The sequence below is a fragment of the Saccostrea cucullata genome, unplaced genomic scaffold, assembly GCF_032062105.1.
Source record: "Saccostrea cucullata isolate Sc308-1 unplaced genomic scaffold, CSIRO_AGI_Scuc_v1 ctg456, whole genome shotgun sequence".
Lineage (NCBI taxonomy): Eukaryota > Metazoa > Mollusca > Bivalvia > Ostreida > Ostreidae > Saccostrea > Saccostrea cuccullata.
The window spans coordinates 31,171-56,991 of record NW_026927684.1 but is presented as its reverse complement, the minus strand read 5'-3'; the positions used below and the strand labels follow the sequence as shown (position 1 = coordinate 56,991).

General features: G+C 33.5%; 1 protein-coding gene across 2 annotated transcripts; it reads right to left on the bottom strand.

Moving 5' to 3' along the window:
- Positions 1-66: 66 nt before the first annotated feature.
- LOC134275208 (suppressor of SWI4 1 homolog) lies at positions 67-22,017 on the bottom strand. Of its 2 annotated transcripts, none has more exons than XM_062757463.1 (10): positions 21,892-22,017; positions 21,367-21,537; positions 20,760-21,083; positions 20,387-20,463; positions 19,688-19,795; positions 18,537-18,650; positions 14,349-14,492; positions 11,641-11,783; positions 3,632-3,727; positions 67-409 (listed from the first exon to the last, which is right to left on the bottom strand). In XM_062757463.1, the coding sequence occupies exons 1-10, from the start codon at positions 21,904-21,906 to the stop codon at positions 114-116; spliced, it is 1,488 nt and encodes a 495-aa protein (XP_062613447.1). In that variant the 5' UTR covers positions 21,907-22,017; the 3' UTR covers positions 67-113. The 2 variants fall into 2 exon arrangements, with proteins under 2 accessions (XP_062613447.1, XP_062613448.1); XM_062757464.1 differs by having other exon boundaries at positions 3,632-3,718.
- Between the last annotated feature and the right edge of the window lie 3,804 nt (positions 22,018-25,821).

Below are 25,821 nucleotides of genomic sequence, written 5' to 3'. Positions count from 1 at the left end.
ATAGTTAAACAGATCTAGATCTATTAAATGAAAAAAGATTCCAGGACACCAAAACAAAACTCAGTCTTCAATACATGTACTTAATTTACTTTAATTCTCTTCATACGTTTACATCATTTTCTGCCTTTTCGTTTTGATTTAAATTTGGGTTTCTTGGTTATCTCTCCGGATCTTTTAACCTTATTATCTGGCCTGTTTTTGTGCTTTGATTTTCCACCTTTGGATTTTCCTTTCACTTTCCACGACTCATCAGGTTTTGAATGCCGAGAAAATTTGGCATTTTTTCCCTTCATACTGTCCTTATTGTTAGACTTGTCTCCTTTTCTCTCTATGTTTGCTTTCCTCTTCTTGTGAGGAACTGGTGACTTTGAAACAAACTTTCTCTTTCTCCTGGTACTTTGAAATAAATCTGGAATACAGAATTTTTCATGTATACACATTTCATTATTTTTCACTGATGTTTGAATAAGGTACTGTAAACCAACTTTTATTAGTGACGATTTTATTTCAGGATTTGCATAAACTAGTTTGCAACAACTAATTATTGTGATCAAGCTTTTTTGATCTGTTGTTGATAGACACAGAAACTTTAAAGATCAGTTCAAGGCAAGAAATAATCGCGATGATGAGGTTCTCGCAAAATTTGCAAAAATCTCTTGCACACGAATAAAAGCTGGTTTACAGTATCTTAAAGGATAATGAAACAAGTTTGGTTGATATATAAAAAAATATATTTCAACTGTTTCATGATAAACAGATTGACAGATTACAGATTTTTTTTTTACAACGTTCATTTAGGAAAAAAAAGTTTTTTGACTTTGAGAGCACATGGTCTTGACATGTAGCATTCCCTGGACGATGTTCCAGTCTGTGTGCCAAGGGGAAAGAACAAGAGGCCCACGGGCCTTATAGGTCACCTGAGTATCTTGTAAATAAGAATAAATGCATTTTCACCATATAATCAATAGAGCCCCGCCCTAACACCAGAACCCCTGACCCTGGGGCCATAAAATTCACAATTTTAGAAGAGGCACTCTTGCTCATCATAACTATGTACTTAGTTAGTTTATTCAATACCCAGAAGCAGAGAAGAAGATTTTCAAAAAATAATGCATTTTCACTATATAATCCATAGAGCCCCGCCCTAATACCAGAACCCCTGACCCTGGGGCCATAAATATCACAATTTTGAAAGAGGCACTCTTGCTCATCATAACTATGTGCTTAGTTAGTTTATTTGATACCCTGAAGCAGAGAAGAAGATTTTCAAAGAATAAATGCATTTTCACTATATAATCAATAGAGCCCCGCCCTAACACCAGAACCCCTGGCAACATTGTTCATGGAAATCAAAAACCTATGGCACTATTTTAAGTATGTAAGTGTAGTCTACTTATGTGCTACGTTATATTAAAATCAGACCAAAACTGTAGGAGGAGTAGCGTTTTAAAGGAATTTCACAGAAAATTCTATTTCTAGTACCCATGGCAACATCAATTATCGAAATCAAAAGCTGATGCACTATTTTATGTATCTTAATGTAGTCTACTTGTGTGCCAAGTTATATTGAAATCAGACCAAAACTGTAGGAGGAGTAGCATTTTCAAGGAATTTCACACAAAATTCTATTTTTAGTAACCATGGCAACACCGTTCATCAAAATCAAAAACCTATGCACTATTTTATGTATCTTAGTGTAGTCTACCTGTGTGCCAAGTTATATTGAAATCAGACCAAAACTGTAGGAGGAGTAGCATTTTCAAGGAATTTCACAGAAAATTCTATTTTTAGTAACCATGGCAACACCGTTCATCAAAATCAAAAACCGATGCATTATTTTATGTATCTTAGTGTAGTCTACTTGTGTGCCAAGTTATATTAAAATCAGACCAAAACTCTAGGAGAATTGCATTTTAAAGGAATTTCACACAAAATTCTATTTTTAGTAACCATGGCAATATCGATCATCGAAATCAAAAGCCGATGCACTATTTTATGTATCTTAGAGTAGTCTACTTGTGTGTCAAGTTATATTGAAATCAGACCAAACCTGTAGGAGGAGTAGCATTTTCAAGGAATTTCACACAAAATTCTATTTTTAGTAACCATGGCAACACCGTTCATCAAAATCAAAAACCGATGCACTATTTTATGTATCTTAGTGTAGTCTACTTGTGTGCCAAGTTATATTAAAATCAGATCAAAACTGTAGGAGAATTGCATTTTAAAGGAATTTCACACAAAATTCTATTTTTAGTAACCATGGCAACATCGATCATCGAAATCAAAAGCCGATGCACTATTTTATGTATCTTAGAGTAGTCTACTTGTGTGCCAAGTTATATTGAAATCAGACCAAAACTGTAGGAGGAGTAGCATTTTCAAGGAATTTTACAGAAAATTCTATTTTTAGTAACCATGGCAACACCATTCACCAAAATCAAAAACCAATGCACTATTTTATGTATCTTAGTGTATTCTACTTGTGTGCCAAGTTATATTAAAATCAGACCAAAACTGTAGGAGTAGCGTTTTGAAAAATTGTTTACAGACAGACGGACAGACAGACGGACAGATGACGGACACCTTACTATCACATAAGCTCTTCTGGTCTCTGACCAGTAGAGCTAATAATGTTCTTTAGAAAAGGATTTTACATATACTGTTAATGTACACATATTATCTAGGAAATTTGTTCAAAGTGTCTGCACTATGAGCAGTCTATGTTTAAGCTATCCTTGGCCCCAGGGGATAGAATATATTGCTCAATGGAAGTTTTTACACAGTAAGGTTTTCATGACCTTGATTTTGACCTTAAAAACTCGCAGACAATTGAAAAAGTTTAAGCTGCACTGCCTAAGTGGATAGAAAATACTGTATGCTCAAGACAAAGAATTTTGGATGGACAGACTATCACTATAGGGAACTCCCCTAATGGGTTTGTAACAAAAACATATTTACATGTACATGTCAGTAGGGTTGTATCAATATATCGATATATCGATATGTATCGATATTCAAGAAAAATATTGTATCGAAAAATTACTACCAATACGTATCGGACAAGAAGTTTTTCTAGTAATTCTGCTAAAAAGATGGGAATTTTAATCAGCAAAGATTATATTTCACTTTTTAGCATTAAAACTGATCAATTACATGTATTATAGATTAATAAAAGAAATAACACAGTTTCTATAGTCATTATAAAATACATAACAATTTTAATTGAACATGTTGATTTTACAGTCATCAAAAGTTTCGATTTGAAGTGTTTTATTTACTGACTATGGGATAAGAACTTTGAAATGGGTAATAAAACACTAATTTTTTTTTATGAAATCCATGATTTAAATGATTAATAAGCCTTTTTTGATGGACTTGTTTTAGAATCCAATATATCACATATCGCTTTAAAAAATATTGTATCATATTGTATCGAAATTTTTTGCTCAATACACAGCGTGTATCACCCAAATTCTTAAATTTGATATACATGTAGCATACATATAAATTTGGAGTACCTCCAGGAAATGTCTTGCACTGAAATTCTAATTAGATTTACGTGCAAAAAATGTTTTAAATAAAAATGAAAACAAAGTGTTTACTATTAGTATGATAATGAATACTGTACCTGGATCAGGGGCTTCCCCAACTTCCTGTTCATAGTATGCTGCATCATCATCATCATCATCATCATCTTCAACCTCATCATCATCATCTGAATCAACTGAAAATCAAAATACAGGTGTGCAAAAAGTTATCCTTTTAAAATTTCAAAATGAATAAATTTCTTGTATAATTAAAATTATATGCATTATTAATCTTTCTAGAAATATGTGCTATTTCTACCACTTTTGGAGTTGAATATTTCATTTGCCAAAAAAAAAAAAACTGTTAAAAACAAAGACCATGAGGATTTATTGAGTTATGCACTTAAAAGCTTGAAATTGAAAACAAAAACAAATATTTTTTTTAGATTTGCTAGCCTAGCTGCCTTTGTAATCTTTACTTGAAAGAAAACAAAGAGTACAACTATTAACTACAGAATCCTGTCTTTATCAGCAGCTTTCTCAGGCCCCAATACCAACTGATAACAAAATGAAATAGTTGTGGTTCATTAATTACAACACGAGGTGATTGTCCTAATTACTCAATACTGCACCAGATGTTCCAGTTAAAAATGCTTACATAAAACACACCACAGCTTCAAAGTTCCTAACATCTAATTGTGTCATCTAATTCCAGCTCCAATTAATATGTGAATTAAATCGGTTTTTTTCTTCCTTCCAATATTTACATTTGCAAAAGCTCAATAATTCCAATCTCAATCTTATTTCTCAAAACAAAGAGGCCCTTGGGCCACATTGCTCACCTCATCTCGTCTTTTCTAGCTTAGTGATTCTTAATAAGATTTATAAAAATTTGCCTACATATTTCAATGTAAAAATTGAAAGCAATATTGTGGCATCACCCTACCCCTAGAATCATGATTTTAAAAATTTAGAATCTATACTTCCCTTGGATGCTACAGCATAAGTCACAGCTTTTCTGGCTCAGTGGTTCTTGAGAAGATTTATTTTTGTATTTCAATGTAAAACTTGGATTCCCTATTGTGGCCCCACCCTACCCCGTGGTTTAATGATTTGAACAATTCAGAATCTACACTATCACATAAATTTCAGCTTTTCTGGCCCAGTGGTTTTTGAGAAGATTTTTGAATGACCCCACCCTATATTTGTCTTTTCCTGATTATCTCCCCTTGCAATGTGACTTGTCCCTTCAATATAACCCCCCAGACAATTTTGTCTTTGCTGTTCTTGAGAAGATTTTTAAAGATTTTTTCTATGTATTCCAATGTTAATCTTTGATCCCAATTGATGCCCAACCCTACCTCGGGGGTCATGATTTGAACAAAATTCAATCTACACTAAGTTTCATCTTTCCTGGCCCAGTGGTTCTTGAGAAGATTTTTAAATATTTTTCCTATATATACTATGTTAAACTTTGATCCCCCATTGTGACATTACCCTACCCTGAGGAACATGATTTGAAATCAAAATGGAATCTACGCTACCTGAGGATGCTTCCACATTATTTTCATCTTTCCTAGCCAAGTGATTTTTGAGATGATTTTTAAAAAGATGCCATCAATTTTTCACTATTTCATAATTATCTCCCCTTGGAAGAGGACATGGCCCTTTATTTGAACAAACTTGAAACCCCTTTACCCAAGGATACTTTCTGGCAAGTTTGGTTGAAATTGGCCCAGTGGTTCTTGAAAAGATGAAAATGTGAAAAGTTGACAACGACGACAGACAATGGACAAATTCTGATCAGAAATAGCTCACTTAAGGATGTACAACACACCTACCCCAAAAAATTCCTGTCGTTTAATTTTCGTTAATTTTGTATATTTAGTACATGACTATATCTACTGCATATATGCACATTTTGGACAAAATCGTTCGAGTGGTTTTTGGACAGGAACTTCCAAAAGTTACTCCCCTTTAGTTGTTTACAAAGAGAGAAAATTTTTAATCAATGAACTACTTAAACCTTGATTTTCAAAAAGCCAGGTTAGATATAAATATCAAATTTCATTGGCTTATTCCTTTAACCATTTAACACAAAAACATAGTCATCTTTTTGATATACATATCATTAAAATAATTTTTAAAGACCTTAAACTGAAAAACTATGAATTATCTAAGCCTTGAAAATTGCGTATTTTTCAAATTCAAAATTTTTTTGTGAAAAAACCTGTCGTTTAATTTTAGTAAAAAACTTTCTTTAGGTAGCTGGTAGTAAAAATAATCTTCATAATTTTTTGTATAATTTTTGTACAACCAGTTTTGATTTAATAGCGGAAAATTACCCCCTCCCCCTATTCAATAAATCACGTTCCCGCGCGTCTTTCAGACGGGGGTCGATCACTTTATTATATGAATCTACAAATACACATTAAAAAAAATAAATTGGAATATTGCTTTTGTTTCAGAAATATATTAACTTACAAATTTAAAAGTTCTCATATGTAAAGCGTATTTAAATGTAGATTTTTAGGCAATTTTTGAATACCCCTATCACCCCCACCCCTTCGTTTTTTGCGTCGCAGACCACTAGCGTTTGACGAAACGTCGTTTACAGTGCAAATATACTGGTATTTCATCATTTGAATCCCGCAGGTATGAATTAGTTTTTAAATTCATGAATGCATAATAAATATTGACTACTCTTTTTATATGTATCAGGAAAAAATTACTGAAGGATTTTAGTGTTTACTCCATATATGTATGCGTTATGCGTTCCATATCACATGAAACCTGGATACGAATTCAAGTTTTGTTGAACTTGAATATGTTGATTTTTAATTTTAGTTCTTTAATTTTATTCATTAAAAAATGGTGTATGTTCAACTCTCCGTTGATATAAATGGAATAATTGTAGTTTCTTTCATGTCATTATTTCAAACGAGACAGTATGTGGCCATGGGGATACATCGACATTTGCATAGATGTACACCCCTCATGATAAATTTGTACGCATTTCTTTCAATGTCGTCACTTCTAAAGTTAAAATGAAAATTACGTATTCGTCCACATTAACTTCAAAATATCAAACATTAAACTCTTCATCTATTTCAATTTATATCAAATCACACTTTGATATTTTTTAAAATCTTATAGGCTACGTTTTGTTTTGGTTCGAGGAAATGCGAACCGACATTGTTGACAGAAAGTCAAACGATTTGCTGCAATAGGATATTCATAAATGCAGATAATTTCAGTACAAGTGAACAACTCTTTTCAATTCTATACTTACATTGTGTATAATGAGGTCTATAGTATTCAATTCTCGGATTTATCAGGTCTTGCTGTAAATGTATCTGATTCTGTGGAAAACCGTGAATAAAGGGAGGAAAATAAACATCTCCTACATTTTCAGAGTTGTTCCTCTTTGATCAGTAAGGGTCTGAGAACAATCATCGATTTTACATTGTAAAAAGGTTCTTTTTTTATTTATTGTTTTATTTAATTAAAGAAGAAAAACAATATTTATATCGTAAATGCACAAATTGTAATGAAGACCATTAATCGGAATGTTATATAGCCAATTGTACATAATGAGAATTTCGGCAATGTAAAATAAAATTTTCAGAATAAAAAAAAATGCTGCGCTTTGATCAAAAATACACTTTATTGTATATGAAATGAAATGAAATAAACATTAAGGGGTGGTATTTTATGTTTTGCTTTTTACGGAGTTTAATCGGGTTAATTAAAAAATACTTATTGATTGAGTATGGTACGCACAATCACAGCTAAGCCCCATAACGTTATCCCAATTTTCTTTCATGATTGATATACATCGGGATCGTTTTACTCGTCGTTTTGACGCTTTATTTTTGACGTTAAATTTGACGTCACGTCAAACGTTCAATTGAAATCGCAAGAGTTATCTCCCCCAGTGTGTTGTACGTCTTTAAGCCTTCAGCTCAGGTGAGCTATAAATGTTATACACTCAGATTTTTTTCTTACAGGTATAATAGTGGTCTCTTTTAAAATTTATCTGGAAAATTTATAACCTTCCAGGTCAGGTTATAGAAAATCTAAAATACAGGTAAACTTCATTATCTTGACATTGATGGAACCATCAGAAAATGTCGAGATATCCGAGGTGAGACTACACGTTCTTTATTAAACAGCACAGTAAAACCATAGACCTAAACTGAACAGACGTGTAACTACCTACACGTCTTCAATAAGACTGTAGCTTGTTTGTTTCAGCTATCCCTCTATATATTTATTAGAAAATCTAAGAAGTTATTCACAAACGTAATTTATGAAATGCTTTCTTTTCAAATCGAAATCTTCTCATTTTACTAAAAACAGTTTTCCATCCAGCATTCAATCTGCGTGCAACTAGCTCTGTCAGAACAGGATACGAAATGCGCTCTATAAACTCCAAACCGGAACGGTACAAAGTCGACCTCTGTGATACGGAAAAAAATTAATGCGTATATTTTTTAAAATTTCATTTCACTTCTTTTTTTATTTCATAATCATTCATAATTGATTTTCATTTCATTCTCAAAACAAAATTTAATTGGAATTGCGCATTAAACAAACTTAATGATGTTACACATGCATTCATATTATGGATGATGCAATAGTCGTGCATGTCGTATATTTGATTATTTCCTGTTGAATGCATTTTTATAACAATTTATATGTGAAATTGAATTCAATGTGTATAATATTCATTGTTATTCAGTTATTTTTACTTTTATTATTATTTTTTTTTTTTTTTTACAAAATGTTAAAAGTGTTGTTAGATTTCAACATGAATAAACGGTTTCACATTTTTGCAGAATCGAGATTTATCAATGGTATTACCCAAGCTAAACATTAAACAATTAACTTCTCGGTTTTGCCGAGGGGGCTTGGGATTCCTCTACAAACACATTTCTACAGAGCATTATGTAGTCAAAACATGGGGTGTGAAAGGTGTGAATTTCTGACAAAGTTGAGATACACAAAGTCGTCCATGTGTGACAAGGTACCAGCTGAAAAACAATTAGGTAAAGTCAGAAAATTGCCCCGATGTTGACATATACCAGGTAAATTTTGCTCTTGGGACTGTGAATATACGTCGAGATAAGCGGGGTAGTTGACATTACCGAGGTCGACATATCAAAGTTTTTGCATTTTATATAGAAAATAATGCTTGGACCGCTGACGGACGTCGACATATCCCAGGTTGTCGACATCTCCGATATCGAGATACTGAAGTTTACCTGTACTGTAAACTATCATGGCCAAAAAAGTTAATAAATGCCCCTTTTTAGTTGATTGCAACTAGATACCATTTAGAAATGCATTTCACTCAATATTAAAGATTGCTATATTATTAAAAGGAATAAGGGCAAGATTCCTTGCTGAGATGTATAATTTTGTTGATTAAGGAGGAAGCATGGAGCATCTTCATTTATACTGTCACTGATTTTAAATTAAACTATTCTACTTTTCCTCCTTCCTAGATTTATAAAGTAAACGTTTCCAAAAAAATATATTATGCATAAAATTTCAACATGCAAAAATTCAGTCTAAAATCCATTTTTGATTATGACTTTTCTAAATATATAGGATTACCTTAAATCTACTCTGAATCTTCAAAGATGATAAAATTTGGAATATCTATTTTTAAATGTGAATTATCACAAATTTAAAATGCTTCAACAAAACTCTAAATGCTAATCTGATATTTACACCAATTAGATTAAATGATGGTTGAAATTTTTGTCAATGGAGCATAAAAATTAGCTTTGCAAAGCTTATCTGATAACTTAGTGAAAAAATAGTTCAATAGAATTCTTTTTTTAGGTCATTTGATTAGGTTTTAAGGTCAAGTGATGTGTTTCATCTCAATCATGTTATGTTCTACAGCTGAAACAAGATACAAGCAAACACATGTTTACATGAATACACCATGTTCTTTATGAAGAAGGATTAAATCTGCATATAGCACTTTAGAGTGCCTTCAAAAACTTTATGCCAAACTGTAGCCCTATCATCCTCAAGAAAAAATCCTGATTGGAATATTGTAGCCCAGCAACCAGGATAGGTCTTTTTACATGGAATACATGAGTGAAATAGGAAAGCCCTTGAAACCAACCATTTAGAAATTATGGTCAAAAGTTAACAAAATTATATTCACAAGAAGGTCAAACTCCCATTGTAAAGGTATTAAAAGAGGTAAAAAATGTAAGTATGCATGAAAACATTTTATCATATGTAATAAACATGCTAAACATTGTCCTAGCTCCAGCCAATAGTAAACATGGGCAAATTTAAGTTTTTGCAGACAAACAGACATAGAAATGAACTGGCAAACCAACAGGAGGTATTGGGCCACAATGCTCACATGAGTCAATATGGTCTTGCTATGCTGTTCCTCATCATCAGCTTTTTTAATATGAAATATGAAGATAACAAACATTAGACTGGAAGTCCATTAAAACTGTACAAATCAGACGCAGAGCAAACAATCAGGGTGGGATCAGGTGCCATTGAAGTGGTAAACATCCCCTGCTGATCATTCATACCCTCTATGGGCTCTCTCTACTTGATCGAGAAAGTTGAACACAATTCAGTGGGTAATCATTGTGTATTTATGAAAATGAAAGTTACCTCCCATCTGTTCTACTTGTTTATTCACTAGTTTTTTGGTGAAAATAAATTTGAGAATGTTGAGCATAAATTGAGACGACTATCTTATTTGGTAAAGGAAGATAAAAAAAATATTTAGTGATTCTTTGTATTCAATTTTTTTAACTTACTTCTTGATGTTAAAATATGACATTGAATACTATAACAAGAATACCAAAACAACTGCCCCCCTTTAACAATTTTCTAAGGGCCTTAGTGGTTAAAAGGAATTTTACAGTAAAAGTTGACCAAGCAGCATGTATCCAACCAGCATGCCTATTGGCATTTCACCATATACAGTTAATTCTCGATAAACCGCCACCTTTTGTGATTTAGAAATCATGGCGGTATAACGAATTTGGCGATGAATTGAATTTTCCATCTTTTAGGAAATAAGACGTAGGGTTATCGTTCTTAGAAATACCATTTAGCGTTTCTGTTCTTATTATCACATGTACATGTATTTAAAAAACATATTTTTAAATTTGAAAATACTTCAAGTAATTTTTTTATGTACAATTTCGCTAAAACAAAATATTCAGTTATGAAATTAAGACAAGTACATGCGTATGCATGTAAATCTGCACGTCTGATATTGAAAAAAAAAAATGCGGGGTCGATCGTCGTGATATATTGCCTAAATTAGTATGTAAAATAAGTTCTTAAATAAATTCATTGTTTATAAAAGCATTGTTAATGAAACGTTCACAATTTCTGACTTATACTTATCTTTAAAGCAAATTTTGCATTGTTTTTAAAAGCAGAGATCATGAAAATAATTCGTTATCGGCGAAATTTACAACGACCGCTTTCGTGGCTAAGCCTTAATTATATGATTTTATTAAACAGAAAAACAAAATTATTCTAACAGTTCATGTTAAAATTATTGTTTACTTAATTGCATGTACCTTGACTGGCTTTGCATGCTTTACAACAGGGATAGCGTCAACCAATTAACCGTGCTTCACTGACCACATGCACCTGTGGCGGTATTATCGAGATAATTGACATTTAAAAATGGACGTTTGTTTTGAAAACAGGGTGGCGGATGGCGGTATGCGAATTTGGCGTTATAAAGAGAATTTTATATAGCAGGAAAAACGTTCTTGGGAAATCATGGCGGTATTGCGAAAATGGCGATGAATCGAATGGCGATAATTCGAGAATTGACTGTATTAAAACTCTATACTTGTAGAGTAGAAGCAATGTATATTTATGAATATAAACACATTTTTGAGAATTTTTTTTAATATATAAAAATTTAAGTGCCTAACACCAAGGAAATGCACAATGAACCCAAAGTGCACTTAATTTTTCAATAGTGGACCCTGATTGAATACAAAGCCAACCTTTTGTTAGCTTTTGAGGTTTGCTCTGGTGCTAGAATGTGTCTGGTCGGTACTTACTATACCTACACAGATATCAGACTTACCTCCCAGCTCTGACTCCTCTACATCCTCCTCCCCTCTCCTCCTCTTCATTCCCTCCAAACATTTTTGTTTGTGTTCCTCAGTCTTAAGTTTCTTCTTTTCGACATTCTCAGCTTGTTGTTTCTTGCGTAATTCTTTCAACTTTCTAAAAAAAATTTAAATACTGTAAATGCATTTTATTTTGCCTTTACAATATTTAACAGAAATTGATTTTTCAACACATTTGCATAAATCTGATTTGTCACTTTGTGAATGTGTGTTATATAAACCTATATACACAAAACATTTAGCAATGTTCTTGATTTAGCAAAGGCTGCTTTCCGCGAAAGGCACTTAAAGAATTCACAGCCAAATGTAAGACCTCGGAACATTAAAGGGGGAGGAAATAAGCACCTCCTTCAAATTTACCTGGTCTTAGAACTCATGTCAATCATCTGAAATTAAGCCTGGGATTGGATACTTTAATTTGATTGACATTTAGTTTGCTGCTGTTGTGTATATCTTGTGTACCTTGTCTGGAGATCGTACCGACCATCGAATTAACTTTCAGGCTTTTGATGCCTACCGCACGTGATAAAGAAACAATCAAATCGTTCTTTTCCTTTTTAATTCATAAAAATATGCCATAAATATAATCTATCTATCAAATAATTAAATAAATGACAAGAAAAATCATGGCTATATAACATATATTAAAAATTTAATTTTAAAAGGGAGGATTTCATATCACGATTACAATCGATAATTTTAATTTCCGTGTCAAAACATGAGTTAAAGTACATTTATTCCTCCATTAATTAACAAAATAAACCGACCTGTGTTTGAAGCTAGTATCTGACATGGAATTAAATAAAATTATTTTTTAAAACAAATATGACAACATTGTAACATTGTTCAAGCGAATTTATATTTATAAAACAAACCTGTACGTGTCGCTTTTCTTCGAGACATGGTGACGAAGTTACGGTATAATAATAAGTTTTAGAAGAGAAATTACTCTGAGTATAACATCTTGCTTTGAATTTAATGTTTGAAATTAATAATGAATCCCGAAAAAAAAAATGATGCAGATGGTTCCATTCCCGTTTCATAGCTGTCGGGGAATCAACCCCGGTCCGAAGCCCTGACTATTTTTACAGACCATGCGTTGTGGAAAAATCAAGTAGGGTTTATCTTAAAAAGATATTTATTTAGGCAATAATATTTCTACTTCAACATTTTATTCTCAAAACATCGTTTCTAAGTTTCATTGTTATTTTACGAGAGTCTGTTTTATGAATCACTTTCTTCTTTCGTTTTGCGTAGACGACGTGTAATTTGAATTACTTCCCTTTTTGTCGCCAGATTACAACGACAGATTTTGGTGCTAAATGTATTTTCGTTATACCACTTCATTAAGAAACACACTGTATATAAAAAAGTCGAATTATTAAAAATATCAATTATTTTAAAAGAAAGAAATTGAGAAGGATTCTGTCTGCAACAAAAAATGCTTTATTTCGCATTTCAATTCATGAGTTAAACATGAAAAAAACGGCCTCGGTTTACAAAGTCGTAGGAAAACGCATACAGGTAATACACTCAGGTAACATCCTGTGTATATAGGTAGTATACACAAGCCAGCGTCGTTCCCTCGGGGCTTCTCAGCCACTTCGATTAAGCTCCACCCCACACCAAACTTACCTGAGGAAAACCGTACGGTTGAAAACCTCGGCCTTTAAGTGGCAAAATTGGAAATATACAGCTTACGCCCCTTCTATCTGTTACAATTAAAACATTCAGTTATAGACAATGAAATGGGCGGGTACAATTCGACGCGGACATGGGGAAAACATCGGATTGAAATTGCAGATCGAAATTCATTTTCAATCCACCTGAGCTGTTTTCAAAGCAAAGAGTGAATGTATGATCCAAAACTCAAATATGTTTCAACTCCCAAATACATATTGTTTGAGGTTCACATTAATATGAATTTTAGCTTATAATTTTTAGAATGCGAAATATCATACAAGACAAAGATTATTTTTCAGGAAATATTTGATTCTACAAGAAGGGGGGGGGGGGGGGGGTTAAAAAATTGTCGAGTCAGGTCATGGCTTAACATGACAATATATTTTATTTCTAGGATTATAAGAGTGCATGAGTGCTATACTTATTCTTACTGAAAACTGTTGGACAACTTTATTTAAAAATCGTTCAACCCCCCCCCCCCCCAGCCCCCCCCCAACACAAAGATATACATATATTTACCAAACAGAAATGAAATATTTCTCCCTTAAATATTTATGCATTTAAAACACTGGACAAAAAAAGTCAAACTGTACCAAAATTGAAATTACTTGTCTTCTGGGTCAATCAGTAATACTAATAATGTGCCTTCTAGCGTAGCTGAGGTGGATTGAAAATGAATTTCGATCTGCAATTTCAATCCGATGTTTTCCAAACGTCCGCGTCGAATTGTACCCGCCCATTTCATTGTCTATCACTGAATGTTTTGATTGTAACAGATAGAAATGACGTACGCTGTATATTTCCAATTTTGCCAGTTAATGTTCCGCGGTCTTAACATTTATATAGTAAGTTGTTCACGCAACTTGTGTATGTTTAATTTTTTTATTTTGGGTAGAGAGAGTGTTACATCAGTTTATCTAACACTTCTTATGTGATCAAAAAATACTTATATGAAAGCAAAACAGTAATAAGGAGCTACCTCTTGGAATCCCTCAGAGCTTTCAGATCCTTGAGGTCTTTGTCAGATTTGATGACCAGTTCGTGGAACATGACTTCCCCCTGACATACGCCGTCCTCAATCTTCAGCAGCTGTAACGTCATACGGGGACCAATCTCTGTCAATCTTTTTATAAACAGAAAAATTAATTACTGAATTTAAACTAGAACTGTCCAATCGGGACAAAATACCCCCTGCTGGGTTTTTCAGAAGTAAGTTTTTGTATAATAAAGATATGTATCAAACACGAATTATAAAATTTTTCTTCCAGTGACCTTGAACTTCCCCAAATGACCTTGGGTCAAGGTCATGACACACCCTTCGGTCATGGGCAATCTTTGAGTGAAATAAGAACATACCAAGTTTATCAATAAGAAAGATATGGACGGGACACGAATTATTAAATTTTTCTTCCAGTGACCTTGAACTTCCCCACATGACCTTGGGTCAAGGTCATGACACACCCTTGGGTCATGGGTAATCTTTGTATGAAATGAAAACCTACCAAGTTTATCCTTAAGAAAGATATGGACCGGACACGAATTATTAAATTTTTCTACCAGTGACCTTGAACTTCCCCAAATGACCTTGGGTCAAGGTCATGACACACCCTTGGGTCATGGGCAATCTTTGTGTGAAATGAGAACCTACCAAGCTTATCCATAAAAGATATGTGTCAAGCATGAATTTTGAAATTTTTCTCCCAGTGACCTTGAACTTCCCCAAATGACCTTGGGTCAAGGTCATGACACACCCTTGGGTCATGGGCAATCTTTTTTTGAAATGAGAACCTACCAAGTTTATCCATAAGAAAGATATGGACCAGACACGAATTATGAAATTTTTCTTCCAGTGACCTTGAACTTCCCCAAATGACCTTGGGTCAAGGTCATGACACACCCTTAGGTTATGAGCAATCTTAATGTGGAGTAGTAGATTCTAATGTCCCTCTGTAAGAAAGATATGGACCGGACACGATTGCACAGACAGACGGACAGACAGACAGACAGACAGACAGACGGACAGACAGACAGACGGACAAGGTGATTCCTATATACCCCCCCAAACTTCGTTTGCGGGGGGTATAATTATATAGAAATAATATGACTATGGCTGTGATGTGCTATTTGATTGATTAATTAAACTTTTGTTGTCTTTTTTATTGCCAAAATTCACACTACACCTCCAAGGCATTTCCTTATTAAAAAATTTTAAACCCTGCCTAAGAAAGATCATTCAGAGTGTGTAACATGTCTCTTCATTTATTTCAGAGCCATGGAAGTAAGGTCTCATCACAATAATCTGGAAATGGTGTACATACATGTAGTTTTATTAGTCCAATACAGACCATAAAGGTTAAACCTAAGGGAATTTAAGGTTTTCTCCTTTTCTATCTGTTTGTTTGTCTGTTACATTTTTTGCTACACTCTAGCAGATATTGAGTTAATTTTAGGTATTCAATTCCATATTCATTTTAAAAGAGTTACAAATCATGTTTTATATCATTCTGCTTGAGTTTTGATAAATTGAGTTTTTGATTTCTTTTAAAAGGAAACAGTTGCATTTGTTGATAGGGGAATAGAATTGCTCAATATGTGATACTTTCAATGCAATTTGATTTTTACTGTACTCATGTCATTCACAAATTAAAAATTACCCATGTTAACATAGTGGTAAATATATGATGAGATAAATTATTACAAATCATATCACAATTCCAAAATATTTACTTTTAGAAATAATTGTTTCAGGATAAAGTGACATAAATGAAACATTTGATTTCTTGTTAGTACAAGTAGTATGATTCAATAAATTAAGTGTTTCCAATTTTCTTAGTTTATACATGAAGTCACTCAGAGTGTGTAACATGCTTCTTAACCTCATCAGAGCCATGGAAGTAAGATTTCATCACAGTGACATAAGATATCCTTCATAGTATATACCAGGGTAGTTATAGTATTATTTTACATCTAACGTGTCATGTGAAAACGCATCATTTGTTTTAATTTCTATAAAATTTATACAGGTTCTATTTCCTTTGAACTCTTTCAATTGTTAGTTTCGATTTTTAAACTGATGTTTGAAATATAAAACATTTAACTAGTTCCATCTACTAATTTGATAGTTTTTTTGTTTTTGGTTTTTTTCGTGCAACATCTGTACTCTTTTAATTAGTACTCTTAAGATCATGCCAGAAAAAAGTGGGCTCTTATTTGCTATACTAAACTATAGGGGACATATTATAACCGATGTGAGAGTTTTGTTCCGAGACAAAGATTACTCAAAAAAGACACATACTACAGTTTGGTGGTATGATAAATCATAAGAACTGAAAGATAAATTCCTTTAATACAGTGTATTCTCTTCATCTCTCACCAAAGTGAATACCATGGGCATTAGTTATTTTCATTATAGCTCCACAAAAAGTTTGGATTTTTCTTATGGATGTCATTTTAATTTCGAAGAAAAACAGATCATTCAGTGTGTGTAACATGGTTCTTCATTTTTTGTATTCAGAGCCATGGAAGTATGTTTTCATCACCATGATCTTGGGAAATATGTCCAACTATAATAACAAAGGGAAGTTAATATGTTCTATAACTTGTTCATATATATTCAGATGCAGACCATGTACAACATAAGAACATTTGAATCATATTTTTAAAATTAAGGCACCTTGTATTAATACACATTTGAAACTGTCCACGTTGCTTGTCAGAGGAGAATGTCCAAAATGAACCTGTGTGTCAATAGATATAGCCATTAAATCAATATCTGATTACTGAACATACTGTTGCATCAGTGATAATTTAATACAAACTTTTTTTTCATATATTGATAATGTTTATTTCTTGTGTTATTTCATGGCTTTAAAAAATAAAGGTCACTCAGTGTGTGTAACATGGTTCTACATTTAATTCAGAGCCATGGAAGTAAGTTGTCATCATGGTGACCTAAGTGAAGTCAGACAGTATCAGCCATTTTTAATTAGTTTTGCCACAAATATTTATCAGTGGTAAAAATTAAATTTTAAGTCAGCGAGAAATTATCCAGAGAATATAACTGATAAAATATATATCAAATCAGAATAAATTTATATACCCCCCTCCCATTATTTTTCACTTTTCTGTTAAACATTAGCAAAGTATAAAATAAAGAATATGAACATATACATTTTATACAATAATTATTATTAAGAATGTCTTTAAAACATCAATGTTTCCTAATCGTCTTTAAATTTTATTGTTAAAATGTGTAAATTTGGCTCAGAACAAAGGGCAATAACTCAAGTAAATATCAGATCAGCACAGCCAAAGGATAAAAACAGTGTTATTTGAAAAATTCTCGTTTTTTGTTATCTTTATTCATTCTTTTAAAATTGCAAGTAATTATGCATATTTATATTAATATAATCTGATGGAGGCTCAAATCCTCTTTATCATGTTAGAAATATATAAAAGTAGAGCAAGTATTTAAAATAAGATTATTTTCCTTTCTATGTCTACTGTCTAATTCAACCAATTTAGAATTCTTTAAAATATATGTCTGTAATTTTTTTTTATTTATTTACATAATTCTTACTTTGCTGTGACATAGCTCATTCAGAGTGTGTAACAAGTTTCTTCACATGTTTCAGAGCCATGGAAGTAAGCTTTCATCATAATGACTCTGTCACAGTTATAACTTTTCTAGATTTAATGTACATACACCAGTTTTGGTATTACTAAATGCACCCTGACAAATCTAAGAAATCTACTTGAAATTTAAAGTAAAACATGCTTATAATTAAATGCTTGGACTGACAGTTTTGCTTTGCTCTAAGTGTGTTTTAGTGTACATGACAACTCTCTTAAAAGCTTGTTGTACTTTTTTAGACTTGTACAACTAGAAGTTACACCAGATGACACTCTATGAATCCTTATAAAGCTGACCTTACTTTTTGGGAATTATACCATTAGATATTTACCAGATGGTACTTTTAGCAGCTTTGATGTTGCCCCTACTTTAGGGTTGTACATAATGTATCACTAAAATATTTACCTGATGGCACTTTTAGCAGCTTTGATGTTGCCCCTACTTTAGGGTTGTATCACTAGATATTTACCAGATGGTACTTCCAGCAGCTTTGATGTTGCCCCTACTATAAGGTTGTATCACTAAAATATTTACCTGATGGCACTTTTAGCAGCTTTAATGTTGCCCCTACTTCTGATGTCTTGCGGTAAGACCACTTCATTATGTTCTCCATCCAGTTCTGCTTCACTCTCTGACAGGTTACCTCCCCTTTAAATACACAATGTACATGTATTAAGAGCCTATTCCATGTCTATAAAACATATTCTAAGATATATAACATATTTTAAGATCCTTTATTTATACAAGTCCTTCAATAAAATATTTTTTATTACTTGCCAGCCAAAATGTAGTTCTTAGTGTGTGCTATACAAGCTTTTGCTTGTGGGTTAACCATTTACATATGTAGCTATATTTGTAGAGCACTGAACTGGCATGCTAGTGGTTCGACATTCAATTCCAAGTGGAGACCATACATATTTATGTTAGAGTTTATGCCCATATTAGGTGACTGATGTATTCTCTGGTGGGTGAAAGTAATTGCTCCAAAAGTTTTGGATCATAACAGATGGCACTCCAGCAGAAATTCATCTCTTTTTCTGGAGGGTGTCAAGACAAAAGTGTGTGATACGTGCCTTCATATAAACCTTGAGCTAGTGGAATAACCTTTCAAACATTAGAATGTTAAACTGGCATGCCAAAGGTACCAAGTTCAATCCCAAGCAGTTTATCTGCACTTTGACTTAATATATGTATGTTACCTGCATGGTGTAGTGGTTATTGCATTTTTTCTAGAGTTACACAGTAAGGAGTTGATCCTTATATATTGCAAGAAAGAATCCCACTGCAGGATGAGGAGACAGATTCATAACTGATAAGATCAGACTTTTTACTGGGGTCCTATATCACAGTATGTGCTGGCATAAAAAAATGATTCCTCATTTCTTAATAGCCATGAGTGCTAATTATAGGTCTAAATTTGCAGCCTTCCACTGGCAAATGCTGTGATATTAGTCAATATGAGTGAAAATTTTCAAAAAGGATATTGAACAAACATATAAACAAATAAATAAATGAATTCTAACACATTAAACAATGTTCCAGCTTGTAAAGTACATGTAAACCACAAGACAAACCCTCCTTTGCATGATCATGAACAAAAGAGTCATTAGAAATTAGTATCTGAACTAAAAGAACAGATTTATAGGTATCAGTAAAAACTATACGCAAGTACTGTTTCTGCTTACTTTGTTATAAAATCACAGACATCATTGTAGCGACTAAGGTCGGGAACTTCTGCTTTAATTAACTTCTTGACCCCTTTACTGAGCCCCACTGGTACAACCTTCACATTACTGAAATAGTCAACTGATGATGAAATTCAACATTCTATAAAAGCATATACAGTTATACTCCCTATCAACATCTCAATTATTTTAAAAATACATGTAATAAGCAGAGACAATATTCATCTAGCATTACCTTTTCTCTAGTGTATGTACTACTTTCAGCATAATTTGTACTTGTTTTAGTTACTGTGTACTTGTTTATATACTTGTTTCCTATAAAACATTTGGTCAAATACAGTAAAACACACTTCAAAGCCAACATGCTTATAATAAATGATGCTCACAGCAAATGATTTTCATTCCCTTTGAGTTTAAAATATACTGTAAACATAATGGATGTAATGAATTACGTTTGTAGGCTTAGAGTAGTAAAATGTATGTCCCTGGAACATCATTATCAGCTTGTTTTACTGTATACCCAACCCCATACCGGTAAATTAAAAGACTAAGGGTTACCATTAATACATACATTCTACATTACTTTTTGTATGAAATTTGAAATAAAATGAATATCAATATATCAAAAATGTATTTGGTTATATTTGATAAAAAAAAGATAACTCAAATGCAATGATAAATTTAATCAATTTAACCTACTAGTGTCTGAAGTCAATTGTTTTATCTTCACTGTTGTAATTCAACATCACACATCTCTTTATGTTATTCAAATTTACCTGAAACAAAACAAAATGTATGCTTTATATCTACAGATTTATTAAATTTTCATGATTTCTTACTTTATAGACTAAGTAAATTAAATTTATGCAAACTAAGAGTTCCAATTCTTAAGCTATCTTTGAGTTAGCATTTATCTATTTTTACATACTACCCTGTTTATGTTTCGATCTGTATGTTTTATCATAAGATACCCACACCTTTTAAATGTTTACTAAGTCTCGTATTTCATTATAGGTAATTCCTACCTTGTGAATTAATGTTTATATCTTATCTTCATAAGAAATAACCCTACCTTGTTAATGTTTATTGAAGGGAACATGTTCTGAAACATTGTGGACATCAACTTCAGGTGCATTTCTTCTCCACTAAAATTGTTCATCACTAATAATGGATGGTGATTGAACTGTTTGGGGTCCACATTTGGCTTTTTCAGGGAAGACACAACATCTTTACACAGTGTGTATTCTTTCACTCTGAAAGTTAATGTTGGTCCCCTTGATAATCGACACACTCGAAGGTGTACATTAATCTCTGATTTTGTATATATTAAAAAATGTGACACTCCTAAATCACCAGCTATACTGACAAAGTCTTTTAACACATTCTTCTTTCTGACCTACAAAATAATTATATGTAACAACAAAAACAATTATAGTAACTTAAATTACCACTTAAAGTTGTGGCCATGGAGTGCAACCAATATCTCAAATTAGTCAAAAGCTATTCCTATCATGAAATCTGGATACTTGCTAAGTAATTTATATCATTAATTTGTAAATTTATCTCACTACCTGATGTCAGATAATCCTTAAATAAAAATATATTAGTAACTTTATTTTGATCAGTACCCAATGTTACAAAATTATTACATAATTACCCTTGTTACTTTATCTCATTACCTGAAGTCGTGAGGCTGTGTAGGGCTCCATCACATGGCGCATGTCCTTGATAAGTTGAAGAATATTTTTACCGACATGACCTCTGTGAAACACAAAAGAATGTGGGGCTTTTCTGTAGTCTTCCTCTTGTCCCTCATTCTGCTTAGCTTTCATGGAACGAATTACTTTACTCTAAAAAAAAAAAACCAATAAAACCTGCAAAAAATATTAAAAATTCTTTCCACTTAGAGGTTTACTCGTTTAATGTGATTGGTTAGAAGATAGAAAAACAATCAACATGATCAAGATTTTCAAATTTCTAAAAAGATTTTGCTGCAGTCAGCCCAAAAGATACCAAATGAAATTTGTCCAAGGTCCGACGGCTGGCATGGTAATGAGTTGACACTGGACATGTGGATGGTTCAACCGGGGTGTGCAATATTGCAAAAATTAGTTACTGTTACTAGCTCGTCGGGTTAGTGACAGTAACAAAGTATTAAAGGATGAAATTAAAGTATTGTGCAATCGATAAAAATCGAAAATTACCTTTTTCTTGGTCATTTTAGCGAATTATCTTGTAGTGTTTACAAGCAACATTTTCAGAAATCCATCGTGCACGTGCCAGATCTAAAACGGAAATGGAGGGTTGCGTTGTCAGTGATGGATAAATCGTACATAAATGAGTCGCTTTCTTAAACCTCTGCGTCCCTCCGTCTCCATGGCTTGGTGCTAAGGTTTTTATATTTCACAGTTGTCAAAACAATCAGCACCCAAGGAATGATCCTGTCCCAGGAAATACACAAGTGGAAAAATGAAATATGAAAGCGCTAGCGCCATCCACACTGCCAACCCCGCTTTTGTGTTAAAAACATTTTCATGTACATTTGAATTGTTTGACGCCAGACGGACTTTTGAGGTTGAATAATATTCGTTATTTCCATGTTTTCCATTTGCAAAATTAACAGATCATTTTTGTAAGTGTGCAGAGACGTCGGAACCGGGTGGGGCTGGGGGAAGGGGGGGGGGGGGGGGGGCTTAGCCACCCTTTTTTTCCAAAGATAGACTTAGTATAGACTTTAAACATTGCTGCGTAGGTTTAGCCCCCCCCCCCCCCCCACTTTCCACAAACACGTATAGGTTTAAAATTGGGAAGGTGGTACATGCTGTTCGGAAAAAAATTTGGTACTGAAGTTCGAACCTATACCCCCCCCCCCCTTCCTACGAAATAGGATTTTCGTGTTTCGACAATGAACATTTCCTTTTCTTTTTTTCTGCTTGTCAAGTTTTTTTTTTGGGAGGTCTAAAAAAAATTCTTACACTTAGCCCCCCACTTTTAATTTGCTTTCGACGCCAATGGTGTGTGGGTGTGGGTTTCTACCCCGACTTACATGTACCCCGACCCCAAACTGGTCGGGGTCCACCTTTTCAACTGAGATTCCTGGATCCACCATGGCCACTGATCCATTCAAAAGTTAGTGGTCAATTAACAGTAATTAAAGTAAAGTATGTCAAACTCTAAGATAAAAGCGAAAATGCCAAGATCGTTGGTTTTCAAGGAAAGATCCGGTCACAAGGAATATACATATGGAATAAGAAAGCTCTAGCACTTAAACCGTTTAAAACTTATGGCCAAGGTTTAGTGTTTCCAAAGTAGTTAGGTCAAACTTCAAGGTCCAGATTTTAGAGCTTCGGAATAAGGAGTTGATCCTTACGTCGGGGACTAATATCCCATCGTGGGACTTGGATACTGGTACAGTGGTACTTCGGATGAGACTATATAAACGAGGTCCTGTTCGCAATAGGTACCGGTGCCTGTGGACGACTTAAAAAGATGCTTAAAGGCCGTCAGTGCCAAGTGTAGGTCTAAATTCACAGTCCTAAAACAGCAAGTGGCGACGTCTGAATACTCTTGAAAAATTCTCGAAAAAGGATGTTCATCAACAAACAAACCACGATCGAACACGTGTTTATTGGGTGTTTATGTAGACTGTTAATACTAGTATAAATCTGATTTGCTATTTTGTTTTGGAATATCTGTTTCACAGGTATTCGAATGAGCCATTTGACAGCTGTTTTTCTTTCTCAGTTTCTGGCGAAATGGACGTATCATACATTTAAACAGATTTCCCTTCTTCTTATTAAACAGATTTTTTTTACAATTTCAATGCGCTTCATTGTAACAACTATTCAAAAGTTACAGCCAAATTAATGTGCATGAATTCTCTTGAAATATTAGTAATCTTTTCTTCTCCTAGCTGCATGGGTATAACCTACTCCAGCATGCTAGAGGTTCACGGCGAGATACTTTTGATTTGACGCCGCCGAGGTATATAAGGAGCGTAGGGACGTTAACCGAGGCTCTTACTTGTAGGAGTAGGGTATAACCGAAATGCACACTTATATTGGGCAAGGGTGCTTCTTACACAATTGTGAATTTTGCCCCAGTACCAGTTTCCTTTATGAGTTACTCATCATGAGTGCTAGACTATTATTCTGTTCACACAGAGAGTTTTGTTAAATACTGATTTTGTGCAATATTTTTGAAGGATGGCAACGGTTAAAAAAGGGTTTACAGTAATTTCATCGGTATATTATGTACATGTATGTAGTCTTCCAGTGGCGGATCCAGGAATTTCGTAACGGCCGGGGGGGGGGGCGCAGTAGAAAGCAGGGGGTCTTGTGGCTTTACTGAAGCCGCCAGTGGCTCTAAGACAAGGTCTTTTAGGGGGCCTGGGATATTGGACATACAAGTTTTATAAACAAAAATTTTCAAACGGGAGGGGTGCACGCCCGGCGCGCCGGCCCTGGGTCCACCTTTGTCTTCTCCCAAAGGCCTGTCGTTGATGGCCTATGTTCTTCACGGAACGACAGGCCTAATAGTAAGTAAGTAAGTAAAGGACGGCTTCTCATGAAGTAGTTATTCCGCATAAGAACCCTCCACATGAATGATGCATGCATGGATTAGGCAATCTTGTTGAAACATGATACTTTGATAATTTATGGGTCATAATGTAATCAATGCAGTCATATACTTTAGTGAAAATTCTAGATAAGAATTTTTTACAATATATATAGAGAATCATCCTCCAGGAAATATAAAATTGTTATATACTCGTAGTTAACTTTCTAATGAAAGATTTACCATTTAGAAACTTTTTTTGTTCAATATGATCTAAATCAATTAAAAGATACCTCGTATATAAATGTTAATATTTGTTCACTACCGTGTACACCAGAGTCGATAAACTTGTAAATTTTCAAACGAACATTTTCTTTTTATTCAGACCTCAGATTTTATTAAATCCAAAATACATAATCTCATGGGTGTATACATACATTTAATCATGTTGTGAAGAGTAGAACATTTCAAATGAACAAAATTTTAAACTATAATATTAAGTATGAATGAGTAAAGCATTTATAAATCCAACATTCCATTTCTTCATCTTTGTGCAAAACATATACATGTACATATATTTTGAAGGTTATCCATTTCTTTTGTTTTTGAGCTGGACAGCAGTTGTATTAGTGTACATTGTAGCCTATATTAGTTAAGCACATTATTTCAAACCAATTTAATTCATCATACCCGGTAGTTACTATATTATTGTACTATACCCATATTCAGTGGCGTAGCATCGTTTTTGAAAGTGGGGGGCCAGGCAGAGAAAAATTTTTTTTTACTTACCTGAAAAAGTTGACAAGCAAAAAAAAAAAAAAAAAAAAAAGCAATAGTTGCCCGAAGTCGAAAATCCTATTTCGTGGGGGGGGGGGGGGGGGGGGTTAGGTAAACTTTTTTTCAGTGTCAACTACTTTTAGTACCAATTCTTATACTACATTTTCGGTACATTTCTAACAGTGGGGGGGCCAAACAGGCTTTGAATTAACATTTCCTATAGTGTAAGTAAGGTTGGGAAAAAAAGTGGGGGGGCCAGGCCCCCCCTGGCCCCCCCCCCCCCCGGATACTACGCCCCTGATATTGTTTATTCTCGTGAAAAATTGTGGCATTTAGAACATAGTGGAATATTGTTGCTTCAGCAATGCTCTGTGAATTTAATGATTCTCTTGGCATTTTATGTCGCACTCACCCAATTTTATATATTATATTTCCCGTTGATAAATCTTTTGTTTAATTTCAATCAAGTTAAGAAATTCAGTTGAACTTACTGGGACTTAAAACCTGAAAAATTAATCACATATAGTATATCGTTTAGACTATTCGAGGTACTAAGTATTTGTTTTTAAACGGCAGGTCCTTTTATTTTTTAAAAGAAATTTCTATAGAAATGCAAATTTATTTGCACATATGCTATAAAAATACCAAATGCTGGAATCGTTTGAACTGGCACAGAAAACCAATTATTTGCCTTTGATTAATAGCCTTGGTAAGTACAAATAATCATGTAGCAGTGTAAAATTTAGTAGAATTAACTTGTGTGTGCTTGTTGTTGCTCTTTTCATCGACTTATTGCATTT